Here is a 27,174-nt window from a genome sequence, read left to right as displayed (position 1 = left end):
TTACAGGATGGATATTTGATCACACTATTTATTAATGAATCATAAGGTTTTTGAGTCTCCTGATTATTGCTCTGCGTAACATCTGATACCACAATGCACTTGGGACCTGCATGAGAGCAAGGCTATTGCTTTACCCTTTTCAAACCAGTCACAGATTTAGCTTTTGTTACCATGTGTTGTCATCTCATCACCTGTCCTACATCTGATATTTAGTTTATATGCATTAATGGATTAATTCACTTAATAATGTACAAATGAACTGTGCTTTAAAATCACACATCTGCATCCAGGTCTCTCTTGCCTGTAATGTAATGCACTAATTGTATTTTTGTGTCAGTCGCTTTGGAGAAAAGTGCTCGTTAAATTAATAAATGTAAATGTTCGTAATTTGTAATAACTCTTTCCATTACCCCATTTCCTGAAGCTGTTCTCATTGACTTTGTCTTAAAGGCCTGGGAAAAATATTCATGTTTCCCCACATGGAGCATGGAGTTTTATGTTCTTTTTTCCATTTCCTCAGAAATCACTTGAACTTGTTTTCAGTTTATATTAATACATACAAATATTATGTGTGTCCATATATATATATACAAGATAATTTGAAATATATTATTAGGCCTATTTACAGTACATTTACAGCACCACATTACATGTATAAAATGCACGGGAAATGAATACACACAAAATATTTGAACCGTTATAAATATGAATTCTCAGTGAAAACAGCTGTGTTCCTAAAATCAGTGATGAAGCACAGGGTTTTATTCACATGCTCGCCCTGCTGTACATCACCGAGCAGAGGAAACGAGATGACAGCAAACGAGACACAACTTCCTCCAGTGATTGAACTCCCGGTGATGCAATTACCAGAAAATATGATGAATCTGACAACATCCCCCGTAACCACAGCACTACAACTGGGACGATTTCTCTAATCGCACCTTCCTTCCTTCCTTCCTTCGCTCGCTGCCAGCTGCTGCCATCCAAGCACTCACTGGAGAGCCAAGAACACGTTTTCTCATTAAGAGCAAAATAAAGTTACTTTCTCTATGATTCACGTGCGTTCAGCCAATATTTGTAAACTGTTACAGCGACAGTTACAAACAAGTTCACACTCACAGTGTTGTCTCTGGATACCATAGTCTAGTTTAACCTCCTCCTCACTTTCATTTACACATTTTTGATTTGCAACCAGTCAGTTATGCATTGTTTTAATCATGCTAGAAAGAGAACGCGCTTGGTTTTATCAACCGTTACAGTAATTAAGATGAGAACTGGTTACACAAACGGCAGGAGGTTAATAATAAATATTTCTGAAAGTGCATTTTTATTTTTACCACTTTCACTTTCAGTTTCTCCCCAAGCTTCTATTTCTACCTTCATACGCATTTTCAGTTTAATTTTATTAGGCCTGACCTGCCCTGCATAACTTGTTGAACATACTCTGGGTAATTTTATTGTATTTCTGCTCCGATGCAGAGCCCCACCTAGGCGTGTTCACACCGCGGGCCCTCCGCGCGGTTCACTCGCGCTGCGCCGTGACCAGGTTACGCGCATAGTACTGCTACGTTACGAACGTTACGTACCCCGCGCGTAACCCTCGCATTGGACAACCATGGGCTTTCCCGGAATTCAATGAGGTGGGGCGGTGATAGCACAAGTTGAGTTTATACAAGCAGCATGAGTGCCTAATCACTTCTATAGGCATTTTTTAATTGATGAAAAACGCCCACCCTTATAGAGAAAGTAATAATAAAATGAATAATGAATAACTTTAAATATAACTGCGAACTTCGAAGTTCAATATATAACAGGCCGGAGACATACGGTTGGAGTCAGAGGTGTCAGCGAGATTAGTCAATGGTGTATTTACCCGGAATATTTTGCTATGGCCGCTTCAGCTCTAAAGATGTTTAAAGTTAGTGTTGAGCGCGTTACACCCGGTAAGCACTCACAGAAAGGATCGACCCCACGCCCGGTGAGTCTCGGCGCGGCGCGGGGCGGGGCTACGTGAAAGGGGCGGGGCTACGTGGAGGGGCGGGGCTACGTGGAGGGGCGGGGCTACGAGGGCGGGGCCTTCCTCGGAGCCACAGTGGTTGCCAGGCGCTCGGTCAGTGTGTGGGAAGTGCCGAAATTTCACGGCGTCACAGGCTTCGCTTCGCCGCGGCCACGCTCATCTCCAGAGTTACTCTCGAGAGTCTGGGCTGTGAGCAAGCGCTGATCGCTCGGTAAAGGGCACCGAGGGTGTCCAAATTCGCTGGGTAGAAGAGCCCTGATCTAACCGGTAAAGGTCACTGTTCCCCAAAGTAACTTTCTTACGTTTCCGCTGGTACATAAGGTACGGTGCATTTCAAGGAGCAGTCTGTTTTGTTCGGGGGGCTGTGTCGTAGGAGCGACCCCCCCCGTCTCAACAGCATTGGCTGGGGTGCGCTCAAAGTGTAATAAATGATTATGGAGAGGAAGAGGATGGACTGCCCGGCTCTGCCCCCGGGCTGGAAGAAAGAAGAAGTGATCCGGAAGTCGGGTCTCAGTGCTGGCAAGAGCGACGTCTACTACTACAGGTAAATAAGGGAGAAACAAACGGTGAATGGGCTCTGCGGGGGGTCGCGGCCCGCCGACTCACCTGTCAAGGCAGGAAAGAAAAGCGCGAATTGTCACCTCGGCACTGCAGTCCGCGGCGGAGGCGCGCGAGCACAGCCGTCCTGTCCGGTGACACACACACACACACACAGACACACACACAGTTAGCCGGCGCGGCTAGTGCGCGGGTAGCTAAGCTAACGGCGGCGGGGTTCGCCCGGATTCAAACTAGTAAACTCGAGTCGAGCGGAACGGCACGAAAGGAAAGTGACGGATCGGCGCGGAAGCCGGCAGATGAGAAGAAGGGGGCGGCCGGTGTGGTCTCCCCACGGCTCCCCGAGCGCTCCATACTTACTGTACAGGCTGCCCCGCCGTCAGCGAGGCGGCTGTTGCTGGTTGGCATCGTGCCGTGTGGTGTCGCCGCGCCGCCAAGGCAAGAGAGAGGCTCAGCGAGGCAGCGGCTTGTCGCTCGGCTCCTCTGTGACTCTGTCAGCGTGTTTGACAGCTCCTCTCTGTGCCCCACGATCTTGTTCGCAGCCTTTTTAACCAAGTGCCTCTAGAGATAACCTTGATAACAGCCTCGCTCGTCACTCACTGTGCTCCTCAAGTCACCTCCCCGCTTCTGCTCGGAAACACCACTTGGGTGGAGACGACGACAACAACAACAACAACAACAAACAGGACAGCAGCAGCAGCAACAACAAAAAAGAAGTATTAGACGCTTTCAGTTTTTCCTCTGCTTGTCTCATGTGCACTTTTAACGCCTCTTCGTTCCTTCAAGTACCCCAAATACCCAGCGAGCGGGCTCCCGCCAGGACTCGCTTGCCCATGATGTCAGACGCCTCAGAACAGGCCTCAGTCCATTCCGCTCGTTTTCCCCACGCCCGCGGCCTTGAACGTCTTAAAGCTGAGTTTCCCAGCCGCTCGTGCGATTGCACGCAATGAAATGCGTATTCCGACACGTCTGCTACGGTAGTTATTCAAAAGTGTGTTTGTGGTCACCCCTTTGACCTTTGCCCTCGGCGGTAACGGCGGCCTTTTCGTAACCCGTGCGGACGGTGCGGTTGCGGCGCGGCTCGAAACGTGAAATGCATCAGCAAATGAATTATCCTGCGCTCAGATTCGCGGAATAAGACGGAAAGCCCCGAGTCCTTAGAGGGACGAAGGAGGTTTAAATTGCGCTCCGGAGCGCCGCCGCCTTCCACGAGTTCACCGGTAGCTGTGAAGGCCACAGAAGGTGTTTGACCTCATCCTGGTGTCCACAAAGCCATTGCTCAATGTGAAGAAATGAAGGTCGTGATCCAGCGCTCTTGGCACCAAAGGGTGCACCTGATTGTTTAAAATGGTTGGCTGTTATGCAACCGTGCAGAGCGCCCGCTGGACCCAATAATTCCCACGAAACGGCTGCCAGTACCATTATAGATCCACCGCTGTGCTTGATAGTTGGCGACAGAAAACGTGGATTGAAGGCATCTTTTGACGTGCTCCAAATAGAGACGCTTCTGGAGGAAGGAAGAAGTGTAGACTAGAACATTAGTCATCCGGCTATATTGCGTTTTTCTGGTGCTCAGGGGTCCACGGTTTAGTGCTCATTACCTCGCGGTACGTTGCTTTTGCTCATAGAAATTGTGCAGTGCAGAAGACGGAACTGCAGCAAAAACCAACTTTGTGAAGCTCAGAATGTTTGTTGTGGTTGGGTGACAGAGGGGCTCATTCACTTTGGTCATTTTCAAAGCCTTTCTTTCTTGATTTTGGCAAGAGTGCCAGCACGTCCGTTTCGGCGAGCTTCGACTACTGACCGCTGGTCCTCCTTCCATCTGCAGTCTGCCTTTGTACGATGACTTTTAACACCATTTCCCGGACCATTTTAAACAGACCTGAACATTTTGTGACTGATCCAGCTATTATTGCAGAACTATTAGGCATCTCTTGAAAGCTGCTAGTTATCTAATGTTGCTTTAGAGTCTCACATACTAAAACGTGGATTTTCAGACCTTTTATATTGAACTTACTATGACTGTTTTTTTTAACTTAATGACTCACCTCTGTCGCTACCTTTTGAATTTGTGGTTATCATGCGAGTTTTTGAATATTTTGTGATTCGTGCCTTGCAATATATGAACAGATTTTAACAGCACTTTTGCTGTGTTTTGTAAGATGCCTCGTAAAGAAAGCTTGATGACATTTGATAGATTTTCAGTATTTACCTGTTTTGTTGATTTGATATTTGTGTGGAAACGTTTGGGTGTTCATGAATTTACAAATATACAGTACATTTAAATGCGTACGGTTAATAGCCAGTTACTCTTTTTTTAAATAAAATGACACAGCTAATTTGAACTTGAGTTATTTTTGTAATTTTCTCGCGACTGCAGATATACTTTACGTAGTTGTTCGCTTGCCTATTATAGAGAGCAAATGTACAATTCTTGGAAATTTCATATATCTCACTATTTAAGTGAAGTCCCCATACATAATGAAGCCTGCTTTTAAAATGCATAAAATACAGAAACGTTATATAAAAATAAATAAGAAATCTAAATGAAATTATTAGGAAGTGCTTCACATTCCTTTTATTTGTGTGTTTGTTGTTTTTGTGTAATGGGTAGTAAATCGATTGTTTAAAAAAAAAAAAAAAAAAAACCAAAACTGTACAGTAATGAAGCAGAAGGTGAAGGGAAGCTTCTCAGTTTCGCTTCAGCTGTGGAGAGCCTCGGAAGTGACTGAGCCCTCGCTAGTGAAATGGTACTAACCCTTCCTGTGTGCAGTGGCAGAGCGCTCGATTGTGTGGCTCACTGTCATCCTGGGACTGTCGCTGTTAACCCCTTGTTAAAATGCCTCTCATTCTTGTCGAAATGATGCATTCACAGCATGTTGGAAGTGCCAGTATGTGCAGATTGTTGTGATAGCTAGACTCCACTTCTTCGGTGCGGCCTTGCTGGAGTGTGTGATGAATTTTTTTTTTTTTTTTTTTTTTTCTCGCATCCTGTGATCGGCTCACTGCACCTACTTTGTGATACAGTGAAGTGAAAATCAGGCCCGACCATAGAACCTTTTTTTTATTTTTATTTTAATTACCGCCTCTACAGTTTACCATAAATCGGGGCCCAACAATTTGTCAAAAGTTTTTCGTATAGCTGTTTCCAAGATGGGGCGCAGTGGCGCGGTGGGTTGGACCGGGTCCTGCTCTCTGGTGGGTCTGGGGTTCGAGTCCCGCTGGGGTGCCTTACGACGGACTGGTGTCCCGTCCTGGGTGTGTCCCCTCCCCCTCCGGCCTTACGCTCTGAGTTGCCGGGTAGGCTCCGGTTCCCCGCGACCCCGTATGGGACTAGCGGTTCAGAAAATGTGTGTGTGTGTGTTTCCAAGATGACCCACCTAAAAACAGTGTTTCCCGTTCTATCAACAGGAAGGACTTTTGAGTACTGCTCTGGGATTTAAAAAAAAAAAAAAATGTTGCACTTTGATGTAAAAGTGCTTGATTTGGGATATTTAGAATGACTTGACTAAAGCAATTTTTCTCCTCTTATGAATTATTTGTTTTACAGTACGTTAGTACTACAGTAGTTTTTGTAGTACTGTAAATTGAGCAGTTAAGCATTTTCTTCTGACCTTAGATGAGACCTATTCAAGTACTGCCCAAAACACACAATTGGACACATAATATGCCTGTGCTTAGCGGAATGTGACAGGAAATGGTTTAACCACTGAATCTTACAGCTGAGAACTTCAGTGCCGATGCCCATTTTCATTTGTTCATTTCACTTCGTCAGAGCAAGCAACGCTTAATAGTTGCGCTGTCTCAACCAAGTTCATTATTCACAGATTTTGTTTAGTGTGGAACAGCTGTAAATGTCTAGTTTGGGTGTGTCAGGAGGCTGCTTAGCTACTCGCCAAGCTCTCTGCCACAAGTTGAAGGTATTCAGGTAAATTCAGTCCAGTTTGTGCCTGGTCAATGAAATATTGCACTGTTTAGTTTCGATCTTAGGATATTTCAAAGGGTTCCGCTGTGTTGGGAGGCCGGACACATCTGCTTGAGTCTTTTTGTGTTTCTGTCAACTTGGACTTTCATCAAAACTTTGCTGTGTTGAGAAAGCATTGATGTTGTGGCCTACATCCAGATTATCTATCCCTGAACTCTATATAGTGCTATCAGCCCACACACCTTATTCACCAAGGTGACTTGCACTGCTAGATACACTACTTACAAAGGTCACTCATTCATACATCAGCGGAATACACTCTCCGTCACTCGCCCTCTATGGGTGAACCTGAGCAGCGTGTCTTTGGACTGTGGAAAGAAACCAGAGCACATGGAGGAAACCTACGCAGACACGGGGAGAACATGCAAACTCCACACAGACTGAGTGGGGATCGATCCCACGTCTTCTCGCATCACCCAGGTGCTGTGAGACAGCAGTGCTACTCGGCGTGCCACCGGCTGTCCATGGGACAAAGGTGGGGTTTGTTTCGGAATCTTGGTTGCTCTCTTCAACAGTGTCTGCATATTTCCGTCTTGCACTGCAGATAGGGATATTGATATGAGTCACGTCATGAGTCAGAGCATGCCCAGCCCAAGCTCCAGCCCCAGAGCGTTTGCTTGTAATTTCGGAGAAATTCTTGAGCACGTTAAGTTACTGTTCGTTACGCCATTGCAGAGTCTACTGCCCTTAGATGTCAGTCCAATTAAAGACTGCTCTTTGGCACCGCAGAGTGCTAACCAGTAGAGTGAAAGCTGAGGGCACTCTTGTGTGGGGAAACATTTGAGTAATTTTAGTAGGTAAAGTAAAACTAGTAAAGTAAAGTAAAACTCACATTTTACCTTTTCTTCGGAACCAAAGCTGCTTCAGTCTTCCTGGTTTACCAGGTGCTTTAAGGCATGCTTTCTGGGATGGATAGCATCCAGAGGTGCAGTTGGTGGCACTGGAGCTTCGCAGCACCTGAGTGAGCAGCTCAGCTCCCATTTGGCCATGGGCTCAAATCCTTGTCACTCTGGTTTGGATTTTGCTTGGTGTTCCAATGTAAAACATCTGGAATACATTAAGCACAGGTCTGCGGATAAGGGAGGAACCCACATCTTCCCAGTTCCCAGTGTTTTGAGCCGTGAACGCACCTCCCCTTGTTAGTGTAGTGCTTTTGTCACGCGTTTTTTTTTTTCTTTTTTTTTTTTTTTTTACCCATTTTATTAGTCACAATGGCTGGTAGTAAACATGCACTTGAAGGAAAACAAGAACCATCTTGCAAGCGTACAACAATCGATTTGGAGATGAAATTGAAAATAATAAGGAAGTATGATGGTGGACAGAGATTATAGTCTATAGCACGGGAACTAGGTTTAGCCGTATCAACCGTGAATACGATAGTGAAGGATACTGTATGTATAAAATAAGTACATACAATACCGTACTCATACTGTATGTAGTTGTCTATTTTTTAATTAAATTTGTGCTTTATAGAAATGTAAACATTTATGTAATTGACTTGGCCTTTTTTTTTTTTTTTTTTTTAAACAGTATTTAATATGTCTGACACAGCCTATGTTGAATGGTGGGAAAGGAGGGGGAATCTGACATATGTAACTTTTGACTGACTTAAGGGGTTGAAGAATGGTCTATTTGTGTAAGTGAAGGGGTATCTGTACTTGACATTTAAGAATTTGGCACATAACTTTTCTCCAAGACTTAACTGGATGTGTATTTTGACAGTTTGAAGCATTGCTTTCAAGTTATGAAAGCTGATGCCTTATACTGTATGATGAACAAGTGTGTGTGTATGTGTGTGCATATATATACACACACACACATTTTCTGAACCGCTTGTCCCATACGGGGTTGCGGGGAACCGGAGCCTAACCCGGCAACTCAGGGTGTAAGGCTGGAGGGGGAGGGGACACACCCAGGACGGGACGCCAGTCTGCTGCAAGGCACCCCAAGCGGGACTCGAACCCCAGACCCACTGGAGAGCAGGACCCGGTCCAACCCCCCCGTGTGTGTGTGTGTGTGTGTGTGTGTGTGTGTGTGTGTTATATATATATATAAAAACCAATTCTTTGTATATTCTGTTCCTGGGTGTTTTTTTTTAACAGTTTCTTAAGCTGAATTAATAGACCCAATTAAACCTTTGTGTGTGTGTATATATATCACTGTTTTTGCAAAAGTGGGTAACAGACAACCTTCTATGTTAAATCATTGGGTTATTAAGGTTGTTATTCAAATAACTCTTGCTCCACTGATTATTGGAATACCAAAATTATTTAGGAAGACACCATAGTTTTTTTTTTTTTTTTTTGCCTTGCAACATTTCACCAACAGTCTGTGTTCTGTACATCAGTAATGATACCATTTTCTTTGACATAAGTCCAAAATATTACCCTCAAAGTGCAGGATTGGTTACAAAGGGAAATTTTTGCGAACAACTCATATTCAGTCCACATCAGCACCTATCTGAGAAATACCGTCATCGTACTCTTCCTCTGGAATTGCAGGTTCCCTAGCTCGAATGATGAAGAGACAATGAATAATTTAACATTTCTCCTTGTCATGCAGGCAGTTCCTTTATACATGATCGCTAGGGGTGGGTCTGTCTGTGCCATGTAGTACCGAGAGGGTCCTGCATAGGAGGCACGGTGAGAAGGAGAGTGCGAGATCCCCTCCGCAACCACCCGCATGTGTCAACCACACTCCAGCCCTACGCCCTTGCATTTTGCCAAATCCACTCTTCACACCAGCTGAGCCTTTAGGCAGCAAGGGCCTCGGAGAATATATTCATCAGACAGCGCTGAATGCTTGGAGTAAGACTTGGTCAGGCTTGACTTCCTCTTGTATGCCTACTGCCTAAAGCCACGACTCCATTCGACTTTGTCTCTGGACTTTTACTTGCAGGGGCTAGAAAATGAGCAGGGGTAGTCACCCTGGCCAAAAGCTAAATGTGTATGATACTAACGGAGGATTTTGCATTCATTATAATGGGGCGCACCTTTTTATTACATAACCCAATTGTAAATTAGCTCCCAAGTGTACCAGGGCAGTGATATTATCGGGCAACTGTACACTGCCTATGAGACTTTGCCCTGATATAAGCGTTTTGTTTAGTACGCACACTTTTGTTAATTGATTAGCAGGCATCTTGTTGAATGATCGAAAATTTGAAAGCGTGAAAGCAGAATCTGGGGGGTGCGGTGGCGCAGTGGGTTGGATCGCAGTCCTGCTCTCCGGTGGGTCTGGGGTTCGAGTCCCGCTTGGGGTGCCTTGCGACGGACTGGCGTCCCATCCTGGGTGTGTCCTCTCCCCCTCCGGCCTTACGCCCTGTGTTACCGGGTTGGCTCCGGTTCCCCGTGACCCCGTATGGGACGAGCGGTTCTAAAAATGTGTGTGTGTGTGTGTGTGTGTGTGTGTGTGTGTGTGTGTGTGTGTGTGAAAGCAGAATCTAGCCCTGTGTGAACTATAAAGGCAACACCTAACTTTTATGCTGATGATAATGCAAATAAAAATACCACATATCAGCCCAAGTTATTCAAAAAGATATTCAAAACAATGTTTAAAAATGTTAATTTGTGGGACAAACAGCACTAGAATTTTAGGTATGCAGGGTATATCAGGTAATTGTATGTGAAAAGAGTTCTACATATGAAATATTGAATTGATTTGAATGCCTGTAGAACACCAAGAGTTGAGAAACAGGTTCCTTATACTGGAAAACAAGGAAAACAGGCCCACAGTAAGGTGCAGAACAGCAAAAAGGTCAAGAGGTTATTTATAAAAGTGTATGTTTATGAATATTAAGGCCAGTGATGGGGCACTGGGCGAACAGATATGGGTTCGTTCATTCATCGGTAACCATTTGTTCAATGACGGGTTACGGTAGTTCATAACATATCCATGAAGCATAGAGGGTGAGAGAGTACAATTTGGATGGGGCGCCGCTCCATCGTAGGGTAGTTGCACGCTCACACTGCATATGGGTTGTGTCAGGAATTCTGAATTCAGGAAATGTGGCTGAATTGGCTAAATTCCAAACAGGTAGTCCCACGCAGAGGTTTTTTTTTTTTTTTTTTCTTTTTATCTGTACACGATCGCGAAAATACCATCCAAAAACTGAATTTAAATGTAAAACAAAATGGGAAAAACTGGGTATGTTGAAACTGACATACTGTTATGTAGTAAAGGAAAAATGCACTGAAAGAATAGTCTGAAAACTATTCAGACACCTTTAACATGATTCTTACCCTTCTAGGTAATTACTGTGATGACTATGAGCTACCTGACTTTATAGTTGTTGGACTGGTTTCTTTTCCAAAGTCAGTGATTCTGTCATCAGCAGGGCTGGTCCATAACGTTGTACTTCCTTACGTATCTTAAAATGCACACAGTAACGCTGACCTGAAAGGACGCGTTTTATTCAGTTCAGCGAGTCTTAGTTGTGTTCACTCCACATCAGCATCCCCCTCTTTTCCTTTGTGCACACTGTTTCTTACAGTTTCACATCTCACCATCACATGAAGATAAACCTTTTAATTCCAATGTAAAATAGGCATTTACTTAAATCTATAATTTCTATTTAAAGACAGTGAAATGAACAAGCCAGTTTTTAAAGAAGTGCTGATGACATGAAAGGAGAGGGATTGGCCATCATTAGGCAATTTGCCCACTGTGGCTGGTAAGATGTCCATTAGGTGAATAAATAGACATTGATTCTGTAAAATGAATACGCTGGCCCCACATGCTCCGGATGTTTGTACAGATTTTTGAGGATTCAGATATTTTCCATACTAGATATTGTATTTTCAGAATTTAGAATTTCAGAAGTGGTCTGCATTTTTGCAATTAGTTGTTAGCAAGCAGTAATATGTCTAAAGCTCATATTCAGAGTGTACCTCATCACTAACAAGATTCTGGCTGCTGTGTATATTTACAGTAGAATTGGTCAGCAGTTCAATAGCAGTGTAAAAAGTCATTGTAATATTATATATTATAGCTTTATCCAAGACTTTCACAGAACCTAACCTGAAAAAGGGACATTATTAGCCTTATTGTTTACATTTATTCATTTAGCTGACGCTTTTCTCCAATGCGACTTACAATGTTGCAATTATTTACCCATTTATACAGCTGGGTAAGTTTTACTGGAGCAATTTTAGGGTAAGTACCTTGCTCAAGGGTTGTTATATACATAAGGAAGTTTAAAGAGACTGGAATCTGATAACTATTTCTCATATTTATGGGATGAACTGGTCAACCATAGTTTAGGAGAGGTAGGAGTGAAGGTTGGTAGCTGGGATGATGAGTTTGATTATGAACTACTGGTGACTATGGATTCATGAACAGATTTAACATCACAATAACAACATGCCTGTGAAATGTACAAGGAAGCTGAAGTACCTAGGGGAGATTGAAACAAATTACTCTCATACTTATGTATAAAATGTATAAAATCCATCTTTCTAGAATTGTTGCAAGGTTGTAAGGAATAATGACAATTTCATTCTGATTGTGAATTAGAGATGTTCTATATAAACTATTTCGGATGTACTACAGTTTTTACTTTACTGATAGTTGTGCCTTCAGAACAGAACTCCCTTGGAAGTTGGGGCAAGACTGAACAAATGGAACATGCAAATCTCTTACAGAACTGAGGCCTAAGTATAACCCGCAGCTCTGGAGCTCTGATGTGGCAGTGCTACAGTTTTGAGTGACTGTACAGTTCAGTTTTGATAGACATTACATAAAAAGTGCATCAAAATAGAGTAGCTTGAGACTTGGTTTGGCTGTTTTATCCCGTTTCCTTGAAATTGAAGGCATAACGCTAAGGGCATACATCAAATGTGCGTCTTCTCTTGAAGCAATTTCCCGTATGGGTTTTATGCTGGAAGGTCTCTTGTGCAGGAGGGATGTGTTTATTTCTTTAGTCATTGCTGAGTCACAAGGTCACTGCTGCTCTTTGCCCACTGAACCCTGTCACAGACTCATTTCCCATCTTCTGCTGGTCAGTGAAATGCGCTGAATGAGGAAATAATCATGAGAAGACTTCCTGCTTGTGAATTAATTGGCCACCTCCCAATAACTGTAAGCTCCTCCCCTTTACTGGAAGTGACACTTGAAGTCAATGCTTGGAACAGATGTGTATGTTTCTGTGAGTGATGTATCTATCTTGTGCAAGTGTTCAGGGTGGTATGGTGATGCATCGATAGTTCTGGTCCCTTGCAGTACCTGCTCAGTTCATGGGGAGTTGGCGTGTTCTCCTCCATGTTCCACATGGGTTTCCTCCAGGTGTTCCAGTTTCCGTTCGCGATCCAAAAACATCCGTTTCGAGTGGATTGGTGACTCTAAGCTGACCATAGTGTACAGATGTGTGTTGAGGCCGGCCGTGAAACCAGATGGAAGCTGATGACTGCATGCCGTGGTGGAAAGAGATGCCTATGCAAACTGAGGCGTCAACTTATTAGCGTCTAGAGACAATGTTATAAATAGCTGTTTAAGTTGGCTTAAGTTTTTTTTGTGTGTGCATGTGTGCGTGTGCGTGCGTGCGTGCACATGTGTGTACAATACCCAGGCGGGGTGGGCAGCTGCTGGAACGTGGATCCCCAGAGGAGTTTTTTTTTTTTTTGTTTTTGTTTTTTGACCCTCCCCCCCCCCCTCGCGTTTTGTTTGGGAGTTTTTTTTAATTCTTTTCCTCTGTGGCCAGTTGGTGTACTTGCGGCTTTAATAATTTATATAGTTATTGTAGTAATTTAATGTATAGCTAACCTTTTATTTGTATGATGCCTCTGATTCTTTGTTCAGCGCTCTGTGTCGCTGTGGGAGAAGAGCGTTCTGTAAAAATAATTGAATTGAATTGACGGCCCTGCAGTGGGATGGTGCCCCGTCTGGAGTGTACTCTGCCTGCCTCGAGCGCTGTGCTACTCGGATTGCGTGTCTTTAAGCAATTAACAGTAATGAGTGATGATGGTAGAGCCCCATGTAGTTTAATCTGAAAAAGTGATTTTTATTTATCTAATATTATTAATCATTGGCAACTAGAAGTTGCTGGGAATTTCAAATGACCATACAGAAATAATAAATCAGTGACAGTACTGTGGAAAAAGAATATTAGTTTGTTAAAAATACTGTACATGTTGAATGACTGATGATAGAACAGACTTTAAACCATATTGATTTGTCAGCTGTTGAACATGTGTCATGCATCACATCAACTTTACATTGATTTTTGTGAAGCAAAGTCTGGTGTATCAATCCTGTCAAGATGCACTTTATAGCTTATGAGACGGATTTGACATGATTGCAAAGTCAATGTCGATGTCCACCCCAAATGATTGATAATGGCATGGACGAAATTTTAAAAAAGAAAAAAATATGTATAGTGCTGTTTAGTTCTCAGTATCAGCCTGCCTGGTTCGCTCTGGACCTCCCTGCGAAGTCATGCTCTCCAAATTCAAGCTGCTCTCCGAATCTGAAATCTCCGGCCACCTGATATCATACAGAGCCGCCACCTACTCATTTGATCCGATCCCATCGTTACTCCTACACAACATCTCCCCGCAACTCTCCACCTTCATCTCTAAGATCATCAACTCCTTGTTCTCCTCTGGCTGTTTCCCAGCTGCCTTCAAAACTGCTCTCATTTCTCCTCAGTTAAAGAAACCCTCCCTGGATCCCAACTCGGTTCAAAACTACAGACCAGTCTCCCTCTCCTTCTTCCTGTCTAAAACTATAGAGTGGGTGGCCCTGTGATCCACTATCTGAATTCCTTACCTGGAACCGTCTCCTCGATGGATATCGGTCTGCTTTCAAAGTTGATCGCTCCATGGAAATGGCGCTTCTGCCGGTGTCTGATGATCTCCAGTTGACTAGAGTCACCTTGCTCTCCTTGGTCCTCATCCTCCTCAATCTGTCTGCAGCATTTGACACTGTCAACCACCGGATTCTACTCTCCTCTCTTAGACAGCTTGGGATCAAAGGAGCGGCATTAAGATGGTTTGAGTCCTACCTATCTGACAGATCCTATCAAGTGATCTGGTGGAGCTCCCGTTCTTCTCCTTTGCCTCTCTCAACCGGTGTCCCACAAGGCTTGATACTGGGTCCTCTTCTCTTCTCGATCTACACCTCCTTTCTCGGCCTGGTCATCTTGTGAAGGCACCAGTGGCCGGATCACCCATTAGTATGGGCCCGGTCATAACCCCCCATGGATTCAAATACCACTGCTATGCTGCTGATACCCAGCTCTTCCTCTTTTCCACCTGGAGCATCAGACATTTCTGCAGGCATTGCTACCTGCCTATTAGACATTTCTGCGTAGATGTCTGATCATTTCCTCCAACTCAGCCTCTCCAAAACAGAGATTTCTCATCTCCCAGCTGGCCTGTCCTCCTGTCACGATCTGTTGATCAAACTGAACAACTCACTCATTTTGCCTACTTCCTCAGCTAGGAGTCTAACTCATTGCTTAAGCTGAAATGCAAAGTTTAATTCAGTTTAAGGTTTGTCACAAAATGACTCTTTGATTACCATTCATTTAAATGGGGAAAAATAAAGGTGGCTTGTGAATACATTATTTCAGGTGGTAACTCGAAGTACAACTTCTGTGCTGTTGCAGCTATGATGCATGCCTTGCGCAATGAAGAGGAGGATTATGGGTGATGTAGTTTATAATAGAGCAATAAAACTTAACGTATACTGTTTCTACCTGTCTCAGGGCATATACTCTTGCATACCAAACATGCAAAATTCCTGTCTTATATTTTAATTCATGCCTAAGGACAGAATATCGAAACTGCTTCAAAATACTTCAATTCCAGGCTTAAGGAATTTTAGTAGAATTGCTTTGACGTTTGCTTTTTTCTCGGCACCTTGCTATTATGGCAGTCTTACAGTTTTTGCATTGTTCTTTTTATTTAGTTTTTTGTTAGCATTTCTTTAAATTTAAGATACATGCAGAAACGAATGAGCTGGGTTTCAGGCCCCTGCACTTGGTGGAGGTGGTGGGGGGTAGTTGACATTACAGTGTGGAAGTAATATTGCTGTAATTTTAAAAATAGAACAAATTGTAATTTCCACAGCACAAGCACAACACTAATGAAGTATGAGGGATCTCTGTGTTGTTTGTAGGAGGGACAGCTTCTGGGTTCTGAGTCTGAAGGTGTCTTAATTGGTGTGGAGTTTACATGTTTCTGTATGAGTTTCAGGTGGTTTTATATACGGCCGTTTGTCTATATGAGTATATGCATGCGCTGGACAAATAGTTAATGGCCATGGATTCTGTTATTTTATTGTGATTTTTTTTTTTTTTTTTTTTTTTTTTTTAAGTATGCTTTTATTTATTGTAAGTTCCTTTAGTTATACAGTATATCTGTCAACTGTAAAGTGCTTTCAGAAGATGCTTTTCAGTGTGCTATATAAAACAGAGATTATTATATTTAGAACGCTACCTAACAAGCAGTTCTTGTAATTACTTTAATCTCTGGCAGTGCTCTAACCCTCTGCTGAGATATTTGTTAAATATCATCTGCATTAATAAATTAGTACATGAAATCAGTCATTTTGGTAGAATTTAAGAGAATCTGTTTCACTGCTTTAAGCTTGACATACGGCTTTTTCTTTTCAAATTTTAGCACTTTATTTTTGTTACAGATGATAATCACCAGGTTCTGAGGTAGTTTGTGAGGTGACACAGCGTAGAACCAAGCCAAGTTCTATTAAGTTGAAAGTCAAAACTTACTTTTGATAGGAACATCTGTACTACTTAGGATTTTTTTTTTTTTTAAATTTAAATGTCAGTTGACAGCTTGTTACTTAAATTTTCGGGCGCAAAATAGAGAATCTTAAAATTCTCATATAAGGATCGACCATTAAGAGGGGAAACCCGTACAGTGAAAAATCCCTACAGTGACTTATGAAAATATGTATTCTTTTTTGCGTAATGGCTTAATTATTCAGTGTAGTGGCATTTTAGACTGACATTTTACTTCTGCAACAGGTGTTTTATTCTATACAATAGCTTGTGTCAAGTGTTACGGGACAGAGATACACAGCTGGTGGCTCCAGTCCAAAACTTTTTTGTCCCTCGGTGGTGCCAATCTAGCTATTTTCTGGCTAGATTTAATTATTTACATTACCATGGAAACAATGACTCCTTGTGTACCAGAGGGCTTCAGGTGCTATTGGTTGGACTCCAATATAGGGATTGGATAGAGAGACATATTCTTTGAAGCAATTTACTAACACATGTCATACTTCTTCCATAGTAAAATCAGCTGTATGCATTCAACTCACTCTATCACATTGAGAATCAATATTAACAACCAATCACAATCATTGTTTAGCTAAACGTAAATCACAGTTGAAATTGAGAATTTATTAATTATTATTATTATTTCACCTTTTTCTTCAGAGGGGCTTTCTGTGTTAAGCTGCTTCAAATTACTGATTTATCCACTGATACAGCACTAATTTTAAGTGTAGGAAGTCTGGGTATGTATCTCAATCAAGGGTAATACAGTGGAAATGGGATGTGAAAAAAATAAAAGGTTTGTTTGGAAAAATACACACACATTTTCAGAACCGCTTGTCCCATACGGGGTCGCGGGGAACCGGAGCCAACCCGGTAACACAGGGCAGGGGAAAAATATTGTGGTTAAATAAAAGTATGTTGCTACACCATATGTTTAAGGCCAAAGTATCTCAAATTGGATCTGTTTCTCATTTTATATACATATAGTATATATATATTTTACATTAATTTTGCTAATTTTTATAAGTGCTCTCAATAATGCTGGGGTTGACTCATTTGCGCTTAAGAAATATCTTGAAGTTTTACATATGGCAACATAGGAGGGAAATGTGTTTCAGATGAAGTGTTGTTGGGTTGGGACAGAGTTCATGCTGTGTTTGTGTTATTTCTGTTAAGAACAAAGTTTTAACCATTAATTAATCAAACCAGACTTGCATCCGGTTTTATATTTTGTAGACTTAAGGTGTTCGTACAAACGTTCTCAGTTCAAATGACTATAAAAACGCTGCATGTTCCTTTCATTTCTGCAATGAGATGCATACAAGTGAAAAATCACGATGATTGATCGCAAGAAAAGATTGGATGAGTGGGGCCCAGCTTTTGCCTTCACTTCAGTGCTGGGTTGTGTTCGCCACCTTAGGAGTTGTGCAGCTCCAGAGCAGGACCTGTCCCACACCCTTCAAACAGGTCCTGTTGCTGGAGTTGTGGAAATTACAGCAGAAGGTGATATGGTGGAAGAGGGTGGTGCCCAAGCAGCAGAACAGTGGATCCCTGCAGTCTCTTATTGGTCACCTGGTGTGAGCCCTGCTTCCTCAAAAACAGTGTGACTACAAGAGTAGGGCAGCTGGTAGCGTAGAGGTTAGAGCTGCTGCCTTTGGACCCCGAGGTTTCGGGTTCGAATCCTATCCCCTTGAGCGAGGTAGTACCCTTCTCCAGGTCTCAGCTTTCTTGTTTATATTATGTAAAAAGTGAAGGAGAAGTAGAAAAGAGTACGTTTGCAGTTTCTGCACGTTCTCAGTCGCTCGTCTTTTATCCCTTCAAAGAAGTTTTACCTGAAAGTCGATATCCCAAAATTCTTAGCCCAGAACTGTGTTTTGTCAAGTTTCTGACAGCATTGGCACTGTGAGAGCAGAGCTTTACAAATGCGTGGTAGTTATTTGCAGTCATTTAGGAGTGTGCGATAGTTATTGAAACTAATTTAGTGTTTGGTTGTACGCTAAAAAAAAATGTCTTATGTGCAGCTTGAAAAGCACACAGTATTTCTGCTGTCTTTGCTGTTAACCACTGTGCTCCTTGTGTGAACTTCCTGGGGTCTAGCCTTCACATGGTCACAGCACTTCTATGGATATATAGTCCTCATTTTTGCCCCAAGCCAGTGTAACTTTTTTAGAACAAGGTTTTGTTACCTCTGCAGATGTAACAACATAATTGATGATGCTTGTTTGTCTTCTTTTCCAGCCCCTCGGGTAAGAAGTTCAGGAGTAAACCACAGCTGTCACGATACCTAGGAAACTCGGTAGACCTGGGATGCTTCGACTTCCGCACTGGCAAGATGATGCCAAGCAAGCTGCAGAAAAACAAGCAGCGGCTTCGCAACGAGAACTTCAGCCTTTCCAAGGTATGGTGAACTGCAGCAGAAGCAGTTAGCAGACCTCGTAGGCCATACTGCTGGGAGGACAGCTGGAGCTGTCAAACAGCTTTACGGCAGGCTCCGCTGACGCGTGTTGGAATATAAAGGGTATCTTATCTGTGGGAATTACAAAACCTGCTGCTGGAATAAGGCTCAAATTAACCTGTTTTGCACCCTATCCCAGAATCCCTTTTAAAGTCATTACAGCACTATGGTAACTTGTACTGCTGGATAGGTTAAGCCTTCAGCTGAAAACAATTTCAAGGTGATGCAAATGTTCTGCTGAGATGAGCTGTTATTAGGCAAATGAACAAATATTGGGCTAAAAATGCAGGCTACTACATGATCATTATGACAGGGAGCGCTGCTGTAACATTTTATTATCAGGGTAGGAACACATGGAGCAAATGCGTTCAACAAACATGTCTGTCCAGCTATATGGATATTCAGTGAAATTGCACGTCATGTGAACAAAGACCCAAAGAGATCACAGTTCAACAGTTGTACTCAGACAGAAGATGCTAGGCATTGTTTGGTATGAAAAAAAGGCTTAAGTGGCCCAGGATTCGTTTGGCTTGAATTTTATTGCTCTTTAAGCCTGTGAAAAAGATTATCATATCAGATGCTGAGAAGCTGTTGTACTTTGGTTATGTGTTGCTATGTTTAAATACCTTTGAAGTGGTGATGTGTGTATCTCTCTGCAGGCTGCATAATTATTCAAAACATAAATATTCTTGCTGTAATCCAAAAGCCTGTTTCTGTTGTGCAATTTACTTTTTTTCTTTTATTTCTGATGTTTTGTTTACACCACAAGTCATTTCTTGTAGTAAGAAAGAGCAAATACAGTCTCAGGTGAAGTAACTTCCCCTTGTGAAAGCACATTTTCTTCGCCCCATCAATCTTGAAATTGTTTAGTCTACAATTTAATTTTTGGCACCGTGCATTACAGATTTCAGTTTGGATAATGTGTGTGACAGTAAATGTATCCCTTAAGCACTTAAAGCCACTTGTACTGTAATTTAAGACAATTAAACTAAATGTGCTAAGTGCTGAACCATGTTGGCCACTTGCAACTTTTCAGGTATTTTGTATGTTACTGCCACACTTGGATATCAATCAAGTGCACAAGAAAGTGTTGCTAAAGTGAGGTTAACTGCAGTACAGCTCATGAATTCGGAATCCAATCTCTCAGTAAATCCCTCCAGTAAATGTGCTTAGTGCCCTTGTACTTTGTACAAACTCATTAAGAAATTCTGACTTGCCTCCATTCTGAATATAAATGCAGGATTAACATCACTTAAAGATGCTGCACACAGAAAACTGGGTGTAAGTGTTTTTTTTTTTTTTTCTCTGAAACATAATGAAGTAAAGATCCTTATTTCAAATGTGAGACTCAAACATGCCAAGAGCCAGTTTCTGTCGCAAGGGGCCGCGATGCCACGTGCCACCTTGTCCGCTCCTGCCACCTGAAAAGCATCGCACCCAACCCGCATGTTGGACCTTCTGAGTGGTGGGCCCACATGGCTTTGGGCATGGGATTGCAGAGGAACAATGCGGATTCCGTCCTGGCTATGGAACCAGCTGTGGACCAGCTTTTTACCCTCAGGGTGTCGGGACTCGCTCTTCGTGGTAGGGTGAGGGGTTCGGACATCCGGGAGGAAATCGGAGTAGAGCCGCTGCTCCTCCACATTGAGAGGAACCATTTGAGGTGGTTCGGGCATCTGATAAGGATGCCCCCTGGGCGCCTCCCTTTGGAGGTATACCGGGCGCGGCCAACTGGGACGAGGACTCGACGTCGGCCCAGGACCCGCTGGAGGGATTATATCTCACAGTTGGCCTGGGAACGGCTGGGGCTCCCCCAGGCTGAGCTGGAGGAAGTTGCGGGGGACAGGGGCGGCTGAGCCTCTCTGCTCTCCCTGTTGCCACCGTGACCCTAGAAGGGCGAGCGGGCAAGAAAATGGATGGACGGATGGACTCACGCTTTTATTACTACTATTATAGCTTAAGATTGTCAGAAGAAAAATGTTAATTCCAGCAGTGAAAGTTTCCAGATCTTTGGGGTATGGTGTGAGTGGATATCAGGCTTCTCTCACAGGAAGGTTCAGTGATTGTCATACTTGGTGATGGGTAGGGGTAGGGTGTTTTGTAATTTCATGAAGAAAACGGTGCACCTGGTCACCATGATGGTCGCTCCACCGTGATAGTGTAGAACATGAATCATTTGATGTTGTTATTCCCACAGAATGGGTGTCCATACCACTACAGGTTAACTACTGCCACATGGGGGTTTCAAGATGTCCTTGTTGTTTTCTTCAGAAACAAACCTGTTTGGATGTTGGAAAAGAAACTTGACATGTCATTTTAAGAGGATTGATTGTTTATTACAATACTGAAGTGGTGGGGGACAAGGGGCAGTACAGACTGCTGTAACCAGTAATCTAACAAGGGGCAAACTCTTTTACACTCATTCCCGTTCTCAGAAGTTCAAATCGACAGATTTTTCATCAATCTCGCTGGGAGGGTTTAAATCATACATTATATAAGTGGTTTGCTTTAAAAATATCTGAAGGGACTTGTCTTTCAGCTCGGAAGCTGCAAGAGAAGGCTAAAGTTTCATGAAAAAATGAAGCTTCCAGATGATTCTCTTTTGGTTTGCTTGGCGTCGTGGCATTCGGAAACTCCATGTTTCTGGAAAACTGAAAAGTGCTGCAGTAGCGTCTACTAGGGAATCTACTGAAAATTTTAATAAGCTTGTTGTGGATCATAATGTGACTGAAGAGTAAATTTACATTAATGATGAGATGGGGATTTTGTGGAGGTGTCTTAACTGGGTATTAGTATTCCTATAAAACTAGTAGACAATTAGTATTCCTATATAACAGAGTATTACTCAGTTAACCAGCAAAATCCTGTTGCCATCAGCAGTCTGGTCCCGGTGTCACCGGTTAAGAGGGTGTGTACTGTATGGGTGACACAGTGAGTAGCGCTGCTGTCTCAGAGTGCCTTGGTGGTGTGAGAGAACGTGGGTTCGATCCCCGCTGAGTCTTTATGGAGTTTGCATGTTCTTGCTGTGTCTGTGTGGATTTCCTTCGGGTGCTCTGGTTTCCTCCCACAGTCCAAAGACGCGCTGTTCAGGTTTACCCATAGGGTGTGAGTGGCACAGAGAGAGTGTGTTCCACTGATGTACGGATGAGTGACCCAGTGTAAGTAGTGTATCTAGCAGTGTAAGTCACCACGGTGAATAAGGTGTGTAGGCTAATAACACTACATAGAGTTCATTGGAAGTCGCTTTGGAGAAAAGTGTCTGCTTAGCAAATAAATGTAAATCTATAATCCTCATTAAGAGAGCAGTGTGAGAGCAGAGCAGGTAGCCAGGTGTAGGCAGACCAGGTGTAGGCTTGATCCCTGTTCAGTTTGTGTTATGTTCTCTGTGTTTTCTCCCACAGTCCAAAAAAAAAAAAAAAATCACAGAGATCACTGACTCTGATTTGCCTGTAGTGTGTCAATGGATGAGTGGGTGAAGTCGCTTGCATCTGCTAAATGAATAGATGTAAATGTACATTCTGGCAGCCTATAACATGAATATCAGATGCGGCCAGTTTTAGCAAGAGTGTATGATACCAAGGTGTGTATTGTCCTGATCACTCAGACAGACGGTGTAGGTACAGCCAGCGTCCCAGCCCTGAACGAGATGGACAGACAGTTTTGCTCGATGACCTTGGATAAAGGCAATTTTTTAAAAGGCAGCGGTAGGTGATCTTTGACTTCCAGCCACTGCCTCACTTTTCTGATGCACTTTTTGTTTGCTGCATCTTATTTTTCTGAGTGCACCTGAATTTTGGGCATTGATTATTTGGCCTTTTTCAAACTTTTGTTACCTGACTCTTTTTCTTTTTTTTTTTTTTTTTTGTTACAAACTCAAACATTTAAATGTAAATACTCTGAGAGTACTTTCAAGGCTCGCTTATTGGTAATTGCGATTCAGCTGAACGACTTGGGTATGTAACTGCCTTTTGTTCAAACTGGTTACTTCAAAGTTGTTTGCCTTTTTTGTGATGTTTTCTATTATTTTCTGCATCACCTGTGTTTTATTTTTCATTTTAGGGCTATTTTACTTGCGCAAAACTGGTAAAAGTGGAAAGCTTTAATTTCAGGAAAAAACCGGGAGGCCGGCAGGTAATATCGTGTTAAGAGCTGCCGACTTCCACTCAAAAGACCCAGGTTCAAATCCCACTTCTGCTGTAGTACCCTTGAACAAGTTACCATACGTTGCTTCGGGAAAAATTACCCAGCCGTGTAAATGGGTACATGGCTGGCAATAGCTTAAAAATGTCAGTCACTTTGGAGAACAGTGTCGGTTGAGTAAATAAATGTAAAGTCAAAGTGAATGACTTCTGTTATCTCAAAGAAATTTGTTCCACGGCTTTTTATTTTGTTTACCATTATTTTTTTAAACGTTGTAACATGTTTTACATTGTGCGTATGATTACATTTTTAAAAGTCCCAATATTTTATAACGCGATAGCTCCAATTCTATAACCAGTGTTAAATTTTAATTTGGGTGAATGGTCCCATTTCTGTAATTTAACAAACGTTTCTCTCAAACATCGCTATTAAATGGATTTTAATACTGTGTATCCCGTGACAGTTTGGATACTGTAGTAGTTGTTTTTAGTATTATGCGTTCTTCTGGAGGTGTTGTATGGCCTACTGTGTTTGTGTTAGAGTATTTTTCTGTTTGTGTTGTCCCATACAAGACCTTAGGGAAAAAAAAAGTAGCAGAAGTCTCTGTTTGGTAGTAATTAACTTGCGTTGACACTGTGGTTGAGAGTGTTTATTACATGGCAAACATATGTTGGCATCAGCTCCTGCTTTTCCCACAGGACTGAGAAACATTTGTAATTGCCTTCTGCTTTTAGAAGTTGTATGTAGATCTACTCCGTCTGTGCCAGTAACCTTGGAGCGCACTCGTGTTTTTCGTGTTCTCTGTTCCTGGGAGAGAGCGCTCCTCCCCGCGCAGCCGATAATCATCGTGTCCGACACCACTCTGCCTTTGCAGATAGTGGCATTTGCTGGTGCCACCCGTCGGTGGAGTCGAGAGGCGCTTTCCATAAGGGACCTTGAAAGTCTTTAGTTTTTTTTTTTTTTTTTTAACTCTATTGATTTTAGATTTGAATTTTATGGTGAAACTTTTTATTTCCAGGGTTTGATTTCTCGCACATGTTGACTGAAACTGCTTGTCCCGAGCCGGAGCCAAACTCGGCAACACGGGGCGCAAAGCTGGATGGGGAGGGGACACACCCAGGACGGGACGCCAGCCCGTCGCAAGGCACCCCAAGCGGGACTCGAACCCTAGGGGTTTGCTTTCAATTCAGTTTATTTTTAGAGAGCGCTCATCTCACGCAGTAACACAGAGCGCTTGAACACAGGCGTAGAGCATTGAGCACGACCGCAGATCAGATCAGAATACGTGCTCAGAAGATGTCAGTCTGGTGAAACAAGTGGCTGTAAACTTAAGAGCAATAGGAACCTGAATGGAGCACTATTTCCTTCAGATCAATGACCACTTCCATACATTTATTTAACTCTGCAATCTCTGTTGGAGGTTTTTCAGAAGTGAAAAGTGTCAAAACAAATGTGCTTCGATAATGCAATGCTGATATTGCATTAAGTATTATAATGTAGGTGTAAATCACACCATTGTACAGTGGGGGTATTAGGCAGTTAATGCATTTTGTAGTATATGCATTGAAATTATGGAAATCAGACAGTTGCATGAGCTTAGTATTATATTCTGCTGTGTGTAGGAAGCTATACATTCAGGCTCATTTCTAGCATGAGCCTGTACTTTGCATTGTAGGATTTCCCTTGTTGTGAGAGGCGGACTCTTAGAGCGGATGTTGTGCTCGGTGCACAATGTAGCTTCTGTGCACAAAGCTCTTGAGCTTAAAATAGCAGAATGAACAATACTATCCCTCAAGTACACTTATCCCTCACTTAAGGAGATTAATGCGCTACGTACAGTCACCCCGTTAGGTGAATTAACATTATTTCTTATGGGGGGGGGCTAGATAATTGGTTCCTGAAGAAAAAAGATGTAACATATAATTAATGGAAAAAATAAGGTATTTTATGCATGACAACAACAAACATATTCTGTAATGTTATTAACAAATTATTCCATCTTGCCTTTTAATGGTGTGCAAAAGTATAAGACCAGTAGTGAAAATGCTTCTATTTTGCATTATTTTCTGCTTTAATTAAAAAATTCTCATTACAAGTAAAATTATCAGCATAATAATTTGAATGAAATGTAGAGGCTTTGGAAAAAATGTACATGAATTTCAGCATTTTAGTATTTGGTATGTTGCCCTTTTGCTTTAATGACAGCGCGCACTCGAGGTGCCACAGACACTCCACGAGTTTGCGCAAAACCCGATGATCCATTTTATCCCGGCATGATCTGAGAACATTCTTAAGAGCATCTTGTAATGTTACCGAATGCCTGGCTTTCTTGGTCTTCAAGTGCCCCCATAAATGTTTGCTGGGGTTGAGGGCAGTATTTTCACTAGTAGTCTCAGATTTTTGGACCCCACTGTATATCCATCCATCCATCCATCCATTAATAAGAACCTTTCCAGTGCAGGGGCGTGCTGGTCCAGTCTGCCTCACAAGCATGAGACACGATACACAACACACTTGGTGGAGACATTCTGATAATTTGGCTCATGGACTCTCTTACCCAGTGAGAACCAGGACTGAGAACACACTGTCACAGCACATCGTTTGGTTCGCTGTGTCTTCGGCGCCCGTGTGGTTTGAGAGGTGGAGCTGTGGGCTGCTTTCTCTTTGATTCATTCGCTTTGACTGATGACTGCTCTCCACACCACTGTCTGGGCAGATCTTTTCCCCCCCAACTCTAGGACCTGGACTGAAATTAACCTCTCGCTTGCGGACTATGCTCTGCTTTGCGTTTGCAATGTGTCCATGCCAGCTTTATGTTACTGTCTATATGGAACCATTACAAGGCAATATCATGCATGCCGGTGGGAGGAACCATCCTCCTTCTACAGTTTCAGTTTTGCTCTGAAATCAGTTATTGATTTGGGTGTCAAATTTCATAGTCAATTTTCTGTTCCAGTCTAGTTTGTTTGCCCCTCATAATGTCAGAATAAGGTACAGTGCTTGTATACCTAGGTCTCGGAGCATTCCATAAATTTCTTTATGGAAATCGTATATTACGGTCAAGCATTTGAATGTGCAGTAGCTATGCGTGGTCCCTGTTTAAAAAAATCTGAACCATTTTGTACTCATTTGTCCATCATGCTTTGATATTCATTGCATCCTTCTCTCTGTCTTCTGTCCATCCAGGGAAAACCTGACTTGAACACTGCACTTCCAATCAGGCAAACGGCTTCCATTTTTAAACAGCCAGTCACCAAAGTAGTCAACCATCCGAGCAACAAAGTGAAGACTGACCTTCAGAGAGCCACGGAACAGCCCAGACAGGTTCGGCTGTGCTCTTTGGATGAGACTTGCCTGTGCTTGTTGTGCATCAGGGTGTCGTTTAATTATTCCTTAAGTGAGGTATTCTCTCTCTGGAGGAGTTCTAAGCAAATTTATTTTGTGGTTTGAACAAGAGAATGAAGGCATGATGCAGTCTTGGGTCTCATCATCAATTTGTTTGTTTCCATCAGATCTGCTAGGGAGTGCCTTTCTCAATATGGCCCTTTCAGAGGAGGGGTTCTACAGCTTCAGATGATAAATACACACAAATCTAAAGAAAGGCTTTGGTTGTTTTAAATTAAAAATCAATTTAAACACCTTTTGCAGGTTAAATCTCTATTTCAGTACAGGTTGACTCCAAATCCAACACAGGAATTTAACGATCTTAGTTCAAGCTGTATACTTAATGATAATTTATATATGGATCAACTCAAACTGTTTGTGAGCAGCGGAAATGCCTGAAGCTGTACGGGGTTCATAGATGTCTGGGCACTGCTACTGTTTTGCACTATATGACATTTAATGTGACGCGAAAGAGGTCTGCTGGATAGAGAGTGTATTAAACGTGTAAATGTCCTTAGAGTCATCCTTACATGCATGGGTGGCATGGCTAACAGGCTGGCGTAACACAGAATTGAAGAAGAATAAATGAAATTTCACAGATGTACAATTTAATAAAATACGCTGCAATATTTGATTTGGATCCTTGCCTTGTGAAATGGCACTGTAGAAAATTTATCAATGTTAGATGGTCAGTCACCAAAATAATTTAGTGAATACACAGGACAATATATGTAAATGTACTTAACACAAGTTCCTCATGCCATACATGTCCGGTAAAACCCAGCGAGTGAATCACGTTTTTTGCCAGATGAGCCTTTTATTTGACTAGTGGAAAAGAAAAGCAAACTGTCCAAACCATCAGCTGCTTTACTGTATTCTGTTCACTCTGACAATAT

General features: G+C 42.6%; 1 protein-coding gene across 1 annotated transcript in view; it reads left to right on the top strand.

Annotated features, from left to right (window-relative positions):
• Positions 1-626: 626 nt before the first annotated feature.
• The window catches only part of mbd2 (methyl-CpG binding domain protein 2), a 38,440-nt gene continuing 11,892 nt past the window's right edge, over positions 627-27,174 (top strand). The window contains exons 1-3 of the mRNA XM_018754084.2: positions 627-2,561; positions 18,538-18,697; positions 26,081-26,218. Coding sequence (XP_018609600.1) covers positions 2,446-2,561; positions 18,538-18,697; positions 26,081-26,218 — 414 coding nt within the window. The 5' untranslated portion in view covers positions 627-2,445. The remainder of the gene's footprint in view (positions 2,562-18,537; positions 18,698-26,080; positions 26,219-27,174) is intronic.

This window comes from Scleropages formosus, chromosome 6 (assembly GCF_900964775.1).
Source record: "Scleropages formosus chromosome 6, fSclFor1.1, whole genome shotgun sequence".
NCBI lineage: Eukaryota > Metazoa > Chordata > Actinopteri > Osteoglossiformes > Osteoglossidae > Scleropages > Scleropages formosus.
Note: the sequence above shows the minus strand (reverse complement) of the source record. Positions and strands in the feature narration are given on the sequence as shown.